The sequence below is a fragment of the Taudactylus pleione genome, unplaced genomic scaffold (genome assembly GCF_031769625.1).
Source record: "Taudactylus pleione unplaced genomic scaffold, aTauple2 ptg001032l, whole genome shotgun sequence".
Lineage (NCBI taxonomy): Eukaryota > Metazoa > Chordata > Amphibia > Anura > Myobatrachidae > Taudactylus > Taudactylus pleione.
In genome coordinates this window covers 13,100,852-13,120,855 of record NW_028285433.1, presented here as the reverse complement: position 1 = coordinate 13,120,855, position 20,004 = coordinate 13,100,852, and the positions used below count along the sequence as shown (strand labels likewise).

At 44.8% G+C, this 20,004-nt stretch overlaps 1 protein-coding gene across 6 annotated transcripts in view; it reads right to left on the bottom strand.

The window, feature by feature from the left end:
• The window catches only part of LOC148454101 (uncharacterized), a 70,249-nt gene that overhangs the window by 24,225 nt on the left and 26,020 nt on the right, over positions 1-20,004 (bottom strand). For 3 of the 6 annotated variants that reach the window (XR_015874842.1, XR_015874843.1, XR_015874845.1), the window contains 2 exons: positions 14,250-14,312; positions 7,910-8,607 (listed from right to left, as the gene is read on the bottom strand). Coding sequence is in view for 2 of the 6 variants with exons in the window: in XM_088461319.1 (XP_088317445.1) it covers positions 8,576-8,607; positions 11,836-11,921; positions 14,250-14,312 (181 nt within the window). In the remaining 4 variants the exon portion in view is untranslated. Of the gene's footprint in view, positions 1-7,909; positions 8,608-11,835; positions 11,922-14,249; positions 14,313-20,004 lie in introns of those variants that run through there. The other 3 variants (XM_088461319.1, XM_088461320.1, XR_015874844.1) reach the window with 2 other exon arrangements.

The window sequence follows — 20,004 nt, the reverse complement described above, 5'->3', positions numbered from 1 at the left end:
AATACAGAGATGCCTTTAATTTTTTTTTTCCATCTCCACTTTTGTTTACATTTCGATTGTTGCACTTTCCTTGAACTTTGGAAGTGCTAATTTTGGATGCTCTATAAGAGTTATGGTTGTATGTTTTTCTAAAGACACTTTTTAAGTTGATTTTATTTTCACTTTGTATTATTAATTTTAGAAGTGCTCATTTGGATGCCCCCCATTTTAAGTGATTATTTGCTTGTTATATCTATATCATTGTTTTATATTCCGTGATATATACATTTTATGCCACCTACAGTATGTTATAATAAATAATTTTCTATAAATATTTATGCATGGGATGCATTGTGCCAGCGCCATAATGGTCAGTTACTTTTACTTATCTACATATATGTAGGCATTCTGTATGTCCAGGGAGGACATGTAATCACCTGGCTCCATGCTTGATTGATGGAATGGAGCAACTCCATCCTGAACCTGGGGACCCTGAAAAACAGGCGTGTCATCAGGTTGAGGATGGGGCAGAAGGAGCAGTCTGGTTTTTGAATGAGGAATAGATTTGGAGTAAAAACATGTCCCACTTTGGATAGGAAGAGCTGGAACTAGCACCTTGAAGGCCAAAAGGCCCTTACGGAAGTTTAGAGGCCTGCTGCTTTGCAGACATCGACTGGGAACCCAGTGGAAAAACTGAACCAGAGGGCATTCCTGTAATGTTAAGGAATACCCTTGGGAAATAATGTCACCGACCCAGGTGTCAGATGCAGTTTCCAACCATACGTTGGGGAAGCGAAGATGGCCACTCACCATGGGAGCCCGTCCTCTTATGCCCTTGTTCGAAATGAAAAACCTTTGGCCTTTGGAGTTTCCAAGGGAAGGAAAGCTGTCTTAGAAGCCACTACAGTGGCGATTATTTTCTCCAAGTCAGCAAAGAGAACCTTCCCAGAAAAGGGAAGGGCTTCCAGCCCTTATTGGAGTCTTGTCTGGTCGCCAAGTGTGAAGCCATAAGACTTGACTAGCTGCCACTAAGGAAGCAGAGACTTTGGAGGATAGAATGCCCAAATCAATGGTGGCCTCACCCAGATAAGTTCCAGCCTCCCTGATGTCATCCACAATGGAAAGGAGGTCTGAACAACAAACTCCTGAATGGAGTCCATCTTCTAGGGAATCTGCCCTGTAGCCCAAGGCTTTGGCCACCCAGCCCGAAGCAAGAGCTGGATGCAAAATTGCCCCCCGCAATGGCAAAAATGGACTTAAGAAAATTTTCCAGCTTTCTGTTTGTGGAGTCCTTGAGTGGGACTGGGCAGTGCAATCAGGGGCACTGCAAGCTGTGCCGAGCCTGGGGGCATGGCCTTATCACAGAAGGTGGCCACGCCCCCTTAAATTCATATAAATGGTAAAAAGTGAGCAGTCTCCCACTGCAGCCCAGCACACACGCTGTGAGGTAAAAGGGAGGGAGGGGGTGCCAGACCCAGACCCCAATCAGGCCCTTCCGGCAAGCCCTGGCAATTAGTACCCGCATCCCCCCTCTCTGCACCCCTGAGTGCAGTGAACTTCACTAACCTTGCAATGTGTGCATCTACTGGAGGGTAGGATTTCCATCATTTCAGATCCCCTGGAGGAAAAGGTCAGAAAGATGAGATCCATTTGGACACCAAGATTTTGCATGAGGATGTGACCAGGCTTCTGTCAGAATATTCTCCAGCAGAGCAGATGGAGGGAAAACCACCTGTTAGTTCTTCTTATGTTTGAAGAGGGGCACCTCCAATGCTGGAGAGGCATCCGTATCCTTGATAAGAAAGACTCAGATGCTCGTCCTGAGCCAAGGAGGATTCGACATCTGACGTCTGGGACAACTCACCTTCCTCCGAGGAGTCATCAGACTGGGAGTCATAGCCTAAGTGAAAAGGCGTAGAACCTGATCGGGTTTTTTTTTTTAATTTAGTCGCAGGATCCAGCTTATGATGTAGGGAGCTGGAGGCCTGAACCAAGCCTTGGACCAACTGGGACAAACCTTGAAACCAAGCAGGCTGAGAGGGCCGGCTGTTGATCCCTGGAAGTAGGCTGAGGTCTATTGCTGTCCCCTGGAAGCCACCAATGAGCACAGGGCACCAGGAGGCTGCCAGCTGAGATGCTAATTCCCGCATGGCGAGCGACAGGGAGGCTGCCCACATAGATTCATGTGGGGGGGTTCACCTCTGAGAGGGACTCATCATTGTCAGTGTGATCCTGAGCCAAGCATGAAAATTTTTCCTTACAGGCTTTGCAGCATGTAGCACAAGAGCATTTGTCTCCCGGGAAGTCTTTGTAGAGGTACCCTTAGAGGACATGGAGCCTGATTCAGAGCCGGACGCAATTAGCGCTCACTCGTCCAGAAAATAGGGGTGACTATTCAAATGAACCGTTCGCTCTTTGCGGTCTGTTCACGCCTCTAGGTCTGAACGAGCGAACAAAACTTGCGGTCGTTTTTTGGAAAACTACGCCCCCTGGCCGCTCGCATCCTACGTCATGTCCGCTATTTATTAGATTAATCGAGTACATCGACCAGCGTATGAACTTCTCGCTATTCTTGTGGCTGGTTTTTGCTACCACAATTTTGCGAGCAGTTCTGTCTCTAAAATAACCCAGTGACGTGGTCAATGACGCTGCTGTTTTAATTATGCACACCCATAAAACGCCCGTTTTGACCTTTAAGCACGCCTGCGTTCGGCTCTCCACTCCCCGTTTTCAAGCACCTACCCCTGTTACCACCCACAAATGCCTCTTTCTGTCACTCAAATTATCAGGCATTCGCTATTTTGCGAGCACATGAATTTCGACCGCACTGACTGGTTCGCGCATGCGTATAACGATCCGTACGCATGCGCAGTTGGGCAAACATCGCTCGGAGCGAACGAGCGGCCGCTTACGAGCGGCTCTGAATCAGGCCCATAGTTCTGCTGCAAAAGAACATCACACAGACACAAAGCAAATAAATTATTTTTTCTTTCGGTCCTAGCTCCCAATTTTTGAGATTGGAGCAAAGGTGCTAACTGGTCTAAATGAAGATGCAGCAAAAAACGGGGTCAGTGATGTTTAAAGACCCAGTGACAGTGCTAGATTAGGACATAACTAAGCAACTATCAAAGAAATGACTGCTAGTGGAAAAGCAATGGTTACTATAAACGGGAGGGCGTACTGCACGAACCTCAAAGTACAGGATGTGTAGTGATAGCTCAGCTGTATCTGGGGGGGGGGGGGTCATAGCTCTCTGGGATTATCAGTTATATGTGGTGGGATCAGGGGCGTAGGGAGGGCAGCTCCGGTGGAGCACAAGCTCCAGGCATCGAAAAGTATAGCGGGCGGAGCGCAGTCTGACTCTGGCTCCACGTGGCACCTACAGCCCGGCCATCTTCTGCTCGCAGCTGCTAGTGATAGCCTGAGCCACGCGTAGGCTTCCTCAATGTGCGACCCTAACCAGAGTCGTGCGTGTGACGTCAGCCGGGCGGAGAGTCAGATCGGAGTGTGGAGCGAGGAGCCACCTGGGACGCGCTGCACCTCACCGGAGAAAAAAAAAAAGAAGTGTGTTCTGGCTCACTGGCTCGCCTGCACTTGGCTAATACAGTATGTACTAACTATATAAATTTATAAGGGTGGTCAGTGAGGGGGAGGAAAGTCAGTGGTAGTGCCCCCCCTCGGATTGTAGCATTCCTTATATTTATTATTGCACCCATCAGCCAGTGTCTTGTTGATTATATATCAGTGGGCCACTGATTATGTTTGTGTGTGTGTGTCTGTGTGTATATATATATATATATACAGTCAGGTCCATAAATATTGGGACATTGACAGAATTTTCATATTTTGGCCTCTATTCACCACCACAATGGCTTTGAAATAAAACAAACAAGATGTGCTTTAACTGCAGACTTTCAGATTTAATTTGAGGGTAATTACATCCAAATCGGGTGAACAGTGTAGGAATTACAACAGTTTCAATATGTGCCTCCCACTTTTTAAGGGGCCAAAAGTAATGGGACTATCAACTCAAAAGCTATTTCATGGACAGGTGTGGGCTATTCCCTTGTTATTTCATTATCTATTAAGCAGGTAAAAGGTCTGGAGTTGATTCTAGGTGTGACATTTGCATTTGGAATCAGTTGCTGTCAACTCTCAATATGAGATCCAAAGAGCTGTCACTATCAGTGAAGCAAGCCATCATTAGGCTGAAAAATCAAAACAAACCCATCAGAGAGATAGCAAAAACATTAGGTGTGGCCAAATCAACTGTTTGGAACATTCTTAAAAAGAAAGAACGCACCGGAGAGCTCAGCAACACCAAAAGACCCGGAAGACCACGGAAAACAACTGTGGTGGATAACAAAAGAATTATTTCCCTGGTGAAGAAAAACCCCTTCACAACAGTTGGCCAAATCAAGAACACTCTCCAGGAGGTAGGTGTATATGTGTCAAAGTCAACAATCAAGAGAAGACTTCACAAGAGTGAATATAAAGGGTTCACCACAAGATGTAAACCATTGGTGAGCCACAAAAACAGGAAGACCAGATTAGAGTTTGCCAAACAACATCTAAAAAAGCCATTACAGTTCTGGAACAACATCCTATGGATAGATGAGACAAAGATCAACTTGTACCAGAGTGATGGGAAGAGAAGAGAAGGAAAGGAACTGCTCATGATCCAAAACATACCACCTCATCAGTGAAGCATGGTGGTGGTAGTGTCATGGCGTGGGCATATATAGCTGCCAATGGAACTGGTTCCCTTGTATTTATTGATGATGTGACTGCTGACAAAAGCAGCAAAATTAATTCTGAAGTGTTTCGGGCAATATTATATACTCATATTCAGTCAAATGCTTCAGAACTCATTGGACGGCGCTTCACAGTGCAGATGGACAATGACCCGAAGCATACTGCAAAAGCAACCAAATAGTTTTTTAAGGCAAAAAAGTGGAATGTTATGCAATGGCCAAGTCATTCCCCTGACCTGAATCCGATTGAGCATGCATTTCACTTGAAGACAAAACTGAAGGGAAAATGCCCCAAGAACAAGCAGGAACTGAAGACATTTGCAGTAGAGGCCTGGCAGAGCATCATCAGGGATGAAACCCAGCGTCTAGTGATGTCTATGCGTTCCAGACTTCAGGCTGTAATTGCCTGCAAAGGATTTGCAACAAAGTATTAAAAAGTGAAAGTTAGATTTAGGATTGTTTAGTTTGTCCCATTACTTTTGGCCCCTTAAAAAGTGGGAGGCACATATAGAAACCGTTGTAATTCCTACACCGTTCACCTGATTTGGATGTAATTACCCTCAAATTAAATCTGAAAGTCTGCAGTTAAATCACATCTTGTTTGTTTCATTTCAAAGCCATTGTGGTGGTGAATAGGGGCCAAAATATGAAAATTATGTCAATGTCCCAATATTTATGGACCTGGCTGTATGTGTATATATGTATATATATATATATATATATATAAGCAGGTCAATGGGAACTTGCTATATATATATATATACAATCAGAGAGGGGAGGCACTGTCTATGACATTCATAAAAATGCATTTACTATATAAAAAGTATGCATGTACTATATGAAAATAAATGTATGTACTATGTGGAAAAATATGTGTTAACTAAAGTGAGCGCTGCTTCTTCTCGTGTGTGCGTGCGTGTGTGTGTAAAGTAGGAGTAAAGGTTCGACACCATTCTGTGGCCGCACTTTTTGCTATACTTCAAACACGAGGGTTTTGGTTCGGTGTTTACCAACCTTGTACGGTATCTATACATGTCTCCACTGACTACTTTACTGATTAATGGCTATCGTGGTGCTCCTTTAGAAATGTTTAGGGGAACCCGACAGGGTTGTCCCCTTTCTCCCATGTTGTTTAACTTATCCACAGATCCCCTGTTTCGTAATAGTAGACAAATGCACAGATTTTAAAGGCATATCAGTTGGTTCCTAAGAAATTAAATTAACAGCATTTGGTGACGATGTTTTGCTGTATTTAAATGACCCGACTATCTCTTTGGCCCCTATTTTTTAGATACTGATACAATTTGAGTTGATATCCGGGTTCTCGGTGAATGGAGAGAAGTCGATAGCACTATGTCTGGGGTCGCGTCCTACACAATCCTTAATGACAAGTGATTCCCTACTGAAGTGGACTAGAAACTATTTCACATATCTTGGGGTGCGTGTGCCTCGTTGCCTGGGTAATCTTTATTCTTTAAATTACACTTATATTATAAAGATGAGCTCGGATGAGCTGGAGGGTTGGAGAGATATTAGTTTGTCTTATTTGGGACGATCTAGTCTAGTTAAAATGGTATATTTTCCGAGACTTATGTACCTTATTCAAGTTCTTCCCGTTTCTTACAGTTAAAGACTTGCAAAGTTTGAACGCAATGTTTAGGAAATAAATATGGCATGGTAAGAGACCAAAAATTAGCTTAGTGTGTCTGCAGCAAACCAAGGCAAATGGGGGGATAGGTTTCCCTGACATACGAAAACACAATTGGGCAGCCATGTTTAGATACCTATTTGATTGAATTCACGACAGTGACATCTACGCCAATACTTCCATTGAAAGAGGTTTTTTGGCTGATGGGAGTTTGCTGGCTTTCCTACATCTCCATGACCAAGAGGTGCACCAAAATGTAATAGACAACCCCTTGTGGAATACCAGAATGTTATGGCATATAATTCGGCACCATGTTGGATTGAATTCTCACAAATCTATTTTTCTTCCATTCCTGGATAATCCTGATTTCCAAGAAGGTCTGGCTGGGTATCCATTTACTTTATGGCGAGTTGGGGGAATTGCTAGTATAGGCTGTTTAATTAATAAGGACACAAAGCAAATTTTATCATTTGCAGATGCGGTGGAGAAGTATGCTACTTTAACTGGCCATTCCCTGGCTTTTCTGCAGGCCAAACATAATATTCAAACAGTGATTAGACAGTTTTCAGTCAAGGATTGGAACAATCATCTAGATTCGCTGCTGTCACACCCTCCTGTTTTTAAGAAGGCTATCTCCTGTTATGTTTTTTTTTTCGTGAGGACATGGATCACTCCATTTCCAACACAGGGATGACACAGTGGCTGCCACAATTCTCCTCGCTTTCACTGGATGATTTGTTAGCTGCGCTTGCGTTTTCCCGTAGAACATTACCATCGGCTATGTATACCAAAATGTTCCTAAACATTTTTTACCGAGCATATTTATCTCCACGCAGGAGCTTCCTCATGGGACGTTCCTCCTCTCATGCATGTTATCGATGTGGAGAGGAAAATGCAGACCTGTTTCATTGTTTCTCGCTCTGCCCGCTGGTTAGAAGGTTCTGGCTTCAGGTCAGCTATCAGTGCGGCTGACAATACTGCAAGAGTGGATTTCCATATCTCCCTCATCATAATCCCTGTTTAAATCTAAGCTTTTCTATTTGTTTCGCATATACTGGGTAGAAGTAGCTATGTAACAGAACCTAGCTGTGCCATGTTCTCCCGTTACAAAGCCTACAATAAAGCAGCACGCAGGCAGCTTTGCAATTGCGATCCTTGCTATAATGCAAATGCAACAGGTGTATGACACACCCTGCTGCATTTGTGATCCCAGCACTGCGACAGAGGTCGCAGGCTGGGAGCACCATCGCGACCATCGGTGGTCAATGGTTGCGATGGTAACGGCACCGTGCGGCCAGCCAGCTGAGTAAGCCTCAGCTTACTCTGCCTGGTCGGCATGCAAGCCCCGAAGACTGCGTACGTCTATGCAGTTCCCGGGCTGGCCACTCCTGGAAAATGGGGCGGACACACCCTGTTTCCGGGAATGGCAGAAGACCCCATACCTCCATCCCCCATGCCTATAAATCAGTGATCACAAGGATTTGCTCGATACCCTAAATGGAGCCTATGGTGCTTAGTGCTGCTCTTGAACACATGACATAATTTAATAAATTTCCTTTTTTATGATTTTAAACAGGAAGCGGTGATGCCATATAGGTTTGTAACTTAAATAAAAGAAATACACATCAAAACAAATAAATAAAAATAATGTTTTCACACTATTCAGGATGTTTCCACTCTGTTCAAGATGTTTTCACACTATTCAAGATGTTTCCACTCTGTTTAAGATGTTTCCACTCTGTTTAAGATGTTTCCACTCTGTTTAAGATGTTTCCACTCTGTTCAAGATGTTTTCACACTATTCAAGATGTTTTCACACTATTCAAGATGTTATCACACTATTCAAGATGTTTCCACTCTGTTCAAGATGTTTCCACTCTGTTCAAGATGTTTTCACACTATTCAAGATGTTTTCACACTATTCAAGATGTTTCCACTCTGTTCAAGATGTTTCCACTCTGTTCAAGATGTTTTCACACTATTCAAGATGTTTTCACACTATTCAAGATGTTTCCACTCTGTTCAAGATGTTTCCACTCTGTTCAAGATGGTTCCACTCTGTTCAAGATGTTTTCACACTATTCAAGATGTTTTCACACTATTCAAGATGTTATCACACTATTCAAGATGTTTTCACACTATTCAAGATGTTTTCACTCGGTTCAAGATGTTACCAATCACTGTGCACTTGTCATCATGCAGTAACGGCTGATAGATAAATGTAGCCTGTAGAAAAAGACAAGTGTGAGTTACCCATGTAATGCCACTTTCAGAAGAGGAAATGATTGTTCTTAATTATGTCTCCTATAGAGATTATAGGCATGTTAGGGCATTGTAGAGTAGAACATATCTTCCATTAATAACAATTCAACTATTGCTCAAATGATAACTGTATATAGGAACTGTTTTTTGTCAGTGTAAGATCATAGATGGCAGGTAATCTCAGCACCGTAACTACATTTACTGGTGCCCGGTGCAGGCAACGACTCCTCCACATGACATGAGGGGCGCCCTGCTAGGCAAATGCAGGGACCATGGGTGAGCAGCGGTGCCGCCCACAGAGATCTGCACTGGTGCACTGCTCGCACACCCCTAGTTATGGCCCTGGGTAGTCTGCCTGCTGTTTGAATGCCCCTTTGCCCCCCCCCCCCCCCCGTTTTAGGAGACAGCTAGGTATCCTCTCGTCATCTATATGCAGACACATGGGGCCCAAACATCAGATATAAGAATGATTCACTGATTCTGCCAAGTTAACACTAGAAAATCTCTGTGGTAGTAGCTGAGAATAAAAATGCTGCAGGACGCCGACACCAAAAGGTGCATAATAATATGTTGCTGGTTCTGTCAACTTTTCCTGCAATGAGCTCCAAGAACCAGTTTGCATAACAGACAATTCCAATATCCATACATTTTGAAAATTAATCCCTCTCCCCTCCACCTGAATAGTGGGAGGAGGAAGGCAGAAGGTAACCAGTGACGACAGGAAGGAAGAGGGGGGTGGACCAGTGAATGCAGGAAGAAAGTAAGGGGGATCCAGCGAATGCAGGAAGAGAAGAAGGGGGGGATCCAGTGAATGTAAAAATAGAGGAAGGGGTGAACCAGTGAACACAGGGAGGAAGGTGGGGACTAGTGAATGCAGGGAAAAAGGTGGGGGACCAGTGAACGCAGGAAGAAGGTTGGGACCAGAGAACACAGCAAGGAAGGGGAGGCCAATAGATGTGTGACGGGGTGCAGTGGAAGAAGGATGGGAGGACCAATGGTTGAAGAATAATGGAAGACAGGGGGTGGGTACAGTGAATAAAGGGTGAGGGGATTAGTGGATGTAGAAAGGAAGGGGTAGTGGATACTAGAGACTCGCTGTCAGCTCTAAGAGCCCGATTCAGACCCGGCGGCTAAGCTGCATTCGCACGCAGCCGTCAGAGGCCGGGTATGCAAATCCGCGATCGCACGGGATGGCTTAAGGTGCGGCGGCTGTGCGATCACAAGCCAGTCTAATGCCGCCCCCTTTCCCTTCTCAGCACGTCATCTCCAGGAAGTGTATTAAACCATCTGTAACATCGAGAACCATCGGAGGCATACACAGTGCTTGTGGCAGACCCCACCCTTCCGCAAGCACTGCGAGTGCTGCAGTAAAAAAAACAGCCAGGTGATGTGTACAACGACACTTCACTTTAATTATGCATGCCCAAAGAACGCTGTTTTGACGCTCAGAAATACCTGCGTTCGCACATCCACTCCCCCGTTTTTCCAGGTCCTTCCCCTGTTACTACCCACAAATGGCACATTCTGTCACTCAACCTAGCGGGCCATCTATGTGTTCTGAGGGATGGCTTCCCGATCGCTATGAGAGGCTCACGTACGCGCACAGTGATGCATAAGCATGCGCAGACGGTGACAATCGACCAGCAGCGTGCGAACGTAGCCTTGCGATCGGGTCTGAATCGGGCCTTAAAGCTAAGAGCTGACGGCCAGTGTCTAGTATCCACTTCCCTTTCCTTCCTACATCCACTAACTTTCCTTCCTTAGACTAAGCCAGTGACTGTCGGCAATAGGTGGCGCTGTTATAAGGTTCAATCATTTCCCTGCACCCAGGGCAGTAGAGTGCCTCAGTGTAACCTGCTGTACTAGGCTAATGCCGCAGTCTGTCTCCTCCTATGACCGGCAGCACTAGCAGCTATCCTGGCAGCAGGGGGAGAGGAGCTGTGTCAGCTTAGTACCAGAGTCCAGAGATTAAGTCCTGCACTGATCCCTGTGCCTTGCTCTGACCCCAGCCATACATGATGTCATCCTGCTACCTCTGCATCGTACGAGCAGCAGCTGGAGTAAGGGGGTGGAGGGGGTAAGCATGGATACACTGCAGGTGGGCATCCCGGATATTGCGCCGACTGACTTTAGTGCCATCACGGAATTCGGACAATGCGGCTCCGCTGGGTGCCGTGATGCGATTCCTGATAAGAGCCATCATGTTTCTCAGCTTCTTACGTCACTGGCACCACCACAGTGTCCATGGGCCAAGAGCTCTGAGGCTGGTGTGCGCACATGCACAAAGTCCCCTCTGCTCTGGTGGCCATTTTGTTGTAAATAGAGAAGAGAACAAAGTAGCGCTTGGTCATTGAGGCTGCGCTGTCTGTGGACATATTAACAAAAGTCAGGCATGGCTCATTATGTAAACACATGCCATAACGCCCACAGACAGACTTAGCTAGGGATGGACATCGGAATCCCGGCATCAAATGGTTGCTGGGCTACCTACATCAAATCCAGTGATGCGATGGCAACTAGCCGATATGTACCTAGAAAATCGGTAAGTGCTGTTCTTTGTGATAGAGGGATTTCTGGGTTTATGACGCGCATGCCTCTCAGGGGCATCCCAAAAAGAGGCCCATAGCCTTCTATTAGTGTAACAACCCATTGAGTCGAAGCACCGGAATACATACAATATATGAGAAATGCAGTAAAATGCACAAAACCTACAGAATTTTGCAGTTTAGTACATCCCATCCTGTGTATGGTGAGGTTTCCTCCTGGGTTGCTGGGCACGGGAATTCAGACAAGGGATGCCCATCAGTGGGCTGGCCGTTAGTGGTTATCATCAAGCATTTCATCGGTGATTAACATTGATGGAGCAAAACCATCTATGGTGAACTGTTGATAGTTTGCCACTGGAAGGCAGGGCGTGTCGCAAGCCAATCAGAATTGGGGGTGGGTCTTAGCAGACCACTGGGAGGCTAAATTCCAGCCGTCTGAGATAGAAAGAACTCATCAGGTCCTAGTCAGCTATAGATGGCAGGGAACCACTGGATCTCTGCCATCATTGACAAAACCATCAACCATCGGTAGTTAACCATCGATGGTTGTTAACTATCAATGGTCGATGGCCATCCCTAATTTAGACTCAACTTTAATGAGAATGATTACGGAGTATATTCATCATCCTTTAACATTTTCACTTACTTTTGTAGAGGGATGACACCAAAATGCCAGCTCCTTTGCAGTGACAGGGTGCACACCACATGATGCTCCTTTTGGTTATTGGTGGGCTGTTAATGTAAACAGTGCAGTGATTACATCACCAGGGCTCCCTGCTGAAAGCAAACCAGTGATGCCAATAGTCGTGATGGTGTGTGATACATGGACTTCCCATACTTGGTCAAAATGAGTATTTTGCAGTAGTAGCGTAACTAGGGTATTTGGAGCCCAGGGCAAGTTAAAAATGGAGACGCCCCTAAGTTTGTGCGCGAGAAAAGCCACATGCCACAAGGGGTGTGGCCAATGAAAAATGAGGACATGTCAACATGGCTCCCCACCATTTCCTGTCACTCTGGGAACATTCCTTTCCATTCCATGTGCACCATAATGCCATGCAATGTCCCCAGTAGCGTTGCCCCTTATGCAGTACCCCCTGTAGTGCCCCTTATACAGTGTCCCCAGTAGTGCACCCTTATACAGTGCCCCCAGTAGTGCACCCTTATGCAGTGCTCACAGTAGTGCCACTTATAGTGTACCTTATACAATGCCCTCAGTAGTGCCCCCAGTAGTGCCACTTATACAGTGCCCTCAGTAGTGGTCCCCCTATGCAGTGCCCCCAGTAGTTTCTCTTTATACAGTGCCCCCAGTAGTGGTACCCCTATGCAGTGCACACAGTACCGTTTCTCGTCACTCTGGGAAGATTCTTTTCCATTCCATCTGCACCTTAATGCCCCAGTAGTAGAGCCCACCTTACAATGCCCACTGTAGTAATGGCCCTTATGCAATGTCCACAGTAGCATTGCCCCCTGTAGTAGTGTACCCTTATACAGTGCCCCCAGTAGTGGTCCCTCCCATGCAGTGCTCCCAGTAATATCCCTTATATAGTGTCCCCAGGAGTGGTCCCTCCTATGCAGTGCTCCCAGTAATGCCATTTATATAGTGCCCCCAGTAGTGGTTCCCCTTATGCAGTGCCCCCAGTAATTTCCCTTATACAGTGCCCCCAGTAGTGATCCCCCTATGCAGTGCCCCCAGTAGAGGTCTCCTCTATGCAGTGCCCCCAGTAGTTCCCCGTATGCAGTGCTCACAGTAGTGGTCCCCCCATGCAGTGAACCCATGAGTTCCCTTTATACAGTGCTCCTAGTAATGGCCCCCTCTATGCAGTGCTCCTAGTAGTAGTCCCCCTATGCTTTGCCCTAGTAGTGTTCCCCCCTATGCAGTGCCCCTTATACAGTGCCCTATGTAGTTCCCCCATTAGTGGTCCCCCCTATGCAGTACCCCCAGTAGAACCCCTTATATAGTGCCCCCAGTAGTGGCCCTCCTATGCAGTGCCCGTTATATAGTGCCCCCTGTAGTGGTCCCCCCTATGTAGTTCCTTTTATACAGTCCCCCAGTAGTGGTCCCCCCTATGCAGCACCACCCGTAGTGGTCCCCTGCATGCAGTGCCCCCTATACAAGCACCCCAGTAGTGGTCCCCTCTATGCAGTGTCCCCCCCTTATGCAGTGCCCCTAGTAGTGGTCCCCCTAAGCAGAGTCCACAGTAGCGGTCCCCCCTATGCAGTTCCCCTAGTATTGCCTCATACAGTGCCGCCAGTAGTGGGCCTCCTATACAGTGCCCCCAGTAGTCCCCCCTATACAGTGCCCCAGCAGCAGCCCCCCATGCAGTGCCCCCAGTTGTGGTCCCCCCCTATATAGTGCTCCCAGTAGTCTTCCCTATACAGTGCCCAATATATATATATATATATATATATAAAACAAAGACATGCACACAAAAAAAACAACACTTACCTGAATCCCCGCTCCTCCGTCCTCCCGCTCAGCACTATGGGAGAGACGTCATGACATCTCTCCCATCACTCACTGTGGGAGCCGGAAGGTGGAGCACATGACTGAGCTCCAGCTCGGCTCCGGTAGAGGGTGCAGCAGCCAATGAGAGTCTGTGTGACACTCATTGGCTGCCAAAACAAACACACCGTCGCCAGACAGTACGAGTGTAGTACCCAGCGCCGGCGTGTTTGTTACTGTGTACTCTTTGTGGTCCACACTACACTGACTTAAAATCACTGTCCTGGACTGCGGCCAGTCCGATGGAGCCCAGGGTACGTGCCATGCTCAACCCCCCAGTTTTGCCACTGCTTTTCAGAGAGGGCATATACCAACAAGCTTTTGTGTAGTTGTTCCTGGGTCCACCACTAGCACCCTCTATACCCCAAGGGTAATGAAGTGTCATCCAATATGGATGACAAGGAAAGTGGAAAGTGGCACAATTGCAAAATCAGGTCCTATTACATTTCCCTCAATATGTCTTCACCAGTGTAAATCATTTATTATTACTGTACATGTGCATATAATAGTCTGGTGAATTGTAATCAATTGATGGAGTCTAAAACATAGTTACTTACTATTTAGATGTTCTTTGAAATTTTGAGCGCAGCCAGCTTAGGAATTTATTCTTGTTTTGTTTCCTGCAAAAAAACCACATATGTTGGTACATGCGGCAGGTTCTGGTTCATGTGTATGTTTTGTTTATCGGACAGCATTGTCACAGAAGAAGAGACACTTGGGGGTAAATTTACTAAAGTGAGAGTTTTTAGTAGTGAGTTTTAAAAGTGATGTTGCCCATAGCAACCAATCAGATTCTAGCTATTATCTTCTAGAAGGTGTTAGTTACTGTAAATGTTAAGTAGAATCTGATTGGTTGCTATGGGCAACATCACTTTTAAAACTCACTTCTAAAAACGCTCACTTTAGTAAATTTACCCCTTATGTGTATGACTACTGTGTATGTGTCTCACATGTACATAGTTGTGTGTATATGACAACTGTGTATGTGTCTCACATGTACATAGTTGTGTGTGTGTGACTACTGTGTATGTGTCTCACATGTAAATAGTTGTGTGTATATGACTACTGTGTTTGTGTCACACATGTAAATAGTTGTGTGTGTATGACTACTGTGTATGTCTCACATGTAAATAGTTGTGTGTATATGACTACTGTGTTTGTGTCACACACGTAAATAGTTGTGTGTATATGACTACTGTGTATGTATCTCACATATAAATAGTTGTGTCTGTGTGACTACTGTGTATGTGTCTTACATGTATATAGGTGTATGTGTATGACTACTGTGTATGTATCTCACATATAAATAGCTGAGTCTGTGTGACTACTGTGTATGTGTCTCACATGTAAATAGTTGTGTGTGTGTATGACTACTGTGTATGTGTCTCACATGTAAATAGTTGTGTGTGTGTATGACTACTGTGTATGTGTCTCACGTGTAAATAGTTGTGTGTGTATGACTACTGTGTATGTGTCTCGCATGTAAATAGTTGTGTGTGTAAGACTACTGTGTATGTGTCTCGCATGTAAATAGTTGTGTGTGTATGACTACTGTGTATGTGTCTCACATGTAAATAGTTGTGTGTGTATGACTACATGTGAGACACATACACAGTAGTCACACACACACAACTATTTACATGTTAGAGAGATGAATGTGTGTATTTTGGGGCTAATTGGGACTTTAGTAATTACTATTTACACACTCACACTACTTCTCTATGCTATCTCTGGACAGAAGTATATACAGTTGTCAGATGTAAATTAAGAGAGTAGAGGACCTGTGGCAGCCTCCTTGCTAGCCCCTTCCTGTCTCTGGGACAATGGTGGCTGTGCTATATTCCCGGTGATATCTGTACTGTGCATACGCAAATCTCTGGAAAAATGGTGGCTGCACCATTTTTACTATGATTGGGACAATGCTGACAAGTGACTAGGAGAGGTAAGTATACTAAATGGGTGCAAGGTGTGTGGTGTGGGCCCCCCTGGTCACAGGGGCACCTGCACCCATTATAGATGCACCACTGACAGTTGTACACCTGACTAATGACTGGGGCAAGTGTGTCTCTCTGACTATTTACACATGCAGTAAATACTCTTTTTTTCTATGTCCCATAATACAACACTTTACCATGATATACATACTGAATAAACCAACGCGTTTCGTCGTGTGTGACTTTTTCAACCTTGAAAGTCACACACGTGACGAAAAGCATTGGTGTATTTACTTTCATCCAATACTGATGTCACAGACGTGTGACCAGAGAACTCAGGAACCACAGACACCGGGAATGAACATACGCGGCTAACGTGATGGGGGCATCACTAAACAGGAATAGTGAAAAAGAGAGTTCCTGTCTCCGAGTGACCCGGCTTGCTGCTCCACTGTATAGCGCAGAGGAGATCCTGAAGTCGCTGCAAACAGGGACAGGTAGGGAGAGGGACGAGTTTAACAGTTTCTACCACTGCTGCTATAACCAGCAAGTATTTTATCAGTATTGGTTTATTATTATGTTTATTTACTTTTCATTTATATACACCTAACCCTTTCATATACCAAAAAGAGCTATAAACATACTGCTATCAATTTATGTAGTAACTACTTTATGTCTCAACACTGTGACTTTATTTTATTATACATAAGCTGTCATATTTATTTATTTTACAAGACCTTTCAAAATCTTACTAATTTTAATACTACTATTTGGTATCCTAAGGGTCACCAATGTGAGAGCTACTCAAAACATAGGCCCTGATTCAGAGCCGCTCGTAAGCGGCCGCTCGTTCGTTCTGACCGATGTTTGCCAAAAATCGTTTGTTCGCTATATAGCGAATGCCTGCTATTTTGAGTGACAGAAGGAGGCATATGTGGGTGGTAACAGGGGAAGGTGTTTGAAAACGGGGGTGTGGAATTCGAACGTAGGCGTGCTCAAAGGTCAAAACGGGCGTTTTAAGGGAGTGCATAATTAATACAGCAGCGTCATTGACCACGTCACTTGGTTTTTTTTTACTCAGAACTGCTCGCAAAATAGCGGTTGAAAAAACCAGCCACATGAATAGCAAGCAGTTCATACGCTGTTCGATGTACTCGATTAATCTAATAAATAGCGGACATGAAGTATGGTGCAAGCGGCAAGGGGGTGTATTTTTCAAAATTACAACCGCAAGTTTTGCTCACTCGTTCAGACTGAGGCGTGAACAGACCGCAATTAGCGAACGGTTCATTTGAATAGCCACCCCTTGTTTTAGAACGAACGACCGCAAATAGCGAGCGCCTCTGAATGAGGGCCATAGTTATTTATAGGGAGCGCTGGATGATTGTTCCATCAGGATACTTACCGATAGGTGTCAGCATCCTAACCATGTGCCGGCATCCCGTACACAAAACGTTTATTACTTAAATGTTATTTCTATTATTACAGTTAGCGAGAAGATGATTCTCATTTGATTTTTAGAGGGGAAAACTTCAGATGTTAGTATTTATGTCATTTTGTTTGCAGTTCTGTTATATATGCAATTTTTATTTCTTTTAATATTGAAACTGTGACTTTCATATATATTATTATCACTGTCATGACTATTATTTTGTATATGATATATAATTATATTAGTATATTATATAAAAACAAGGGAATGTAAGTACAGCAATTACTACTGACACAGTCACACTACTGTTCTATTCTCTATGCTATCATGGGATGTAAGTATATACGGCTACTCCTGACTAATGCCTGATACAGCACATTATAATGATACACATACTCAGATTCGGGGACCTTCTAGAAGATAATAGCTAGAATCTGATTGGCTGCTAAAGGCAAAATAGTTCAAAAGACTCTTACTTTAGTAAATATACCCCTGAGGTGGTGATTCAGAGCTAAACACAAAAGGGATAGCTTCTGCCTCTTCAGTAGTAGCGGATCTGAGAACTTCTGCAAATGCTGCAGGTGGCATCTGGGAAACTGGCCCACTGCCAGATACTCAGATCTGCTGCATGCATCCGAAGATGCAGCATCGGATCAACATTGGGAACATTGCATGGACTATTAGACATCTGAGCAGGGCTGCCATCAGGGAGGACTGACGAGACTACTGTTCCGGGCCCAGACACTCCGACAGAAAAGGGGGCCCGGCCTGCTCCTCCACCTGTCCATCGCTGCTGGGAGTGCAAATGAATGGGGACGGCGCCACTACTTACCCGTGCAAGTGAAAGGGGTCACTGTCTTAATACCCACCCGCCACCGCTACTGTAAGTGCAAATTAATTGGGCCACTGGACAGTTTCCCCCCAACCCACCGCTATTACCTCTTCCCCAAGGTGAAAGGAGCCCATCGCCTGCCATGATGAGATGCCCGTCCGCCCCTTCTGCTGTTGTACAATAAAGATTATTTCCAGCGCATGTGACGTCATGGCGCCACTGAAGGAGAGAAGCCACAGCACCAGCCTGGTAGGGTAAGATTTATATACTGCCTGGCTGAGGGAGAAGAGGGCTGGAAGAACACTTTGTGCAGGGCTGGATAGAGGTATATCTCCATCTATCTATGATATATATATATATATATATATATATATACACAGTCAGGTGCATAAATATTGGGACATTGGCAGAATTTTCATATTTTGGCCTCTATTCATCACCACAATGACTTTGAAATTAAACAAACAAGATGTGCTTTAACTGCAGAATTTCAGATTTAATTTGAGGGTAATTACATCCAAGTCAGGTGAACGGTGTAAGAATTACAACGGTTTCTATATGTGCCTCCCACTTTTTAAGGGGCCAAAAGTAATAGGACAAACTAAACAATCCTAAATCTAACTTTCACTTTTTAACACTTTGTTGCAAATCCTTTGCAGGCAATTACAGCCTGAAGTCTGGAACGCTTAAACATCACCAGATGCTGGGTTTCATCCCTGGTGATGCTCTGCCATGCCTCTACTGCAAATGTCTTCAGTTCCTGCTTGTTCTTGGGGCATTTTCCCTACAGTTTTGGCTTCATCAAGTGAAATGCATGCTCAATCGGTTTCAGGTCAGGGAATTGACTTGGCCATTGCATAACATTCCACTTTTTAGCCTTAAAAAACTCTTTGGTTGCTTTTGCAGTATGCTTCGGGTCATTGTCCATCTGCACTGTGAAGCGCCATCCAATGAGTTCTGAAGCATTTGACTGAATATGAGCAAATATTGCCCGAAACACTTCAGAATTAATTATGCTGCTTTTGTCAGCAGTCACATCATCAATAAATACAAGGGAACCAGTTCCATTGGCAGCCATACATGCCCACGCCATGACACTACCACCACCATGCTTCACTGATGAGGTGGTATGTTTTGAATCATGAGCAGTTTCTTTCCTTCTCCATACTCTTCTCTTCCCATCACTCTGGTACAAGTCGATCTTTGTCTAATCTGTCCATAGGATGTTGTTCCAAAACTGTAATGGCTTTTTTAGATGTTGTTTGGCAAACTCTAATCTGGTCTTCCTGTTTTTGTGGCTCAACAATGGTTTACAGCTTGTGGTGAACCCTCTATATTCACTCTTGTGAAGTCTTCTCTTGATTGTTGACTTTGACACATATACACCTACCTCCTGGAGAGTGTTCTTGATTTGGCCAACTGTTGTGAAGGGGTTTTTCTTCACCAGGGAAATAATTCTTCTGTCATCCACCACAGTTGTTTTCCGTGGTCTTCCGGGTCTTTTGGTGTTGCTGAGCTCTCCGGTACGTTCTTTCTTTTTAAGAATGTTCCAAACAGTTGATTTGGCTACACCTAATGTTTCTGCTATCTCTCTGATGGGTTTGTTTTGAGTTTTCAGCCTAATGATGGCTTGCTTCACTGATAGTGACAGCTCTTTGGATTTCATATTGAGAGTCGACAGCAACTGATTCCAAATGCAAATGTCACACCTTAAACAACTCCAGACCTTTTACCTGCTTAATTGATAATGAAATAACGAGGGAATAGCCCACACCTGTCCATGAAATAGCTTTTGAGTTGATAGTCCCAATACTTTTGGCCCCTTAAAAAGTGGAAGGCACATATAGAAACCGTTGTAATTCCTACACCATTCACCTGATTTGGATGTAATTACCCTCAAATTAAATCTGAAAGTCTGCAGTTAAAGCACATCTTGTTTGTTTCATTTCAAAGCCATTGTAGTGGTGAATAGAGGCCAAAATATGAAAATTCTGTCAATGTCCCAATATTTATGCACCTGACTGTATATATAGTGGCAGTATCACCAGAAGTGGCACTGGTGAGCAGCAGATTCTGTGTGGGGCAGGGGAGATCCGCCAACACAGACTAGAAAG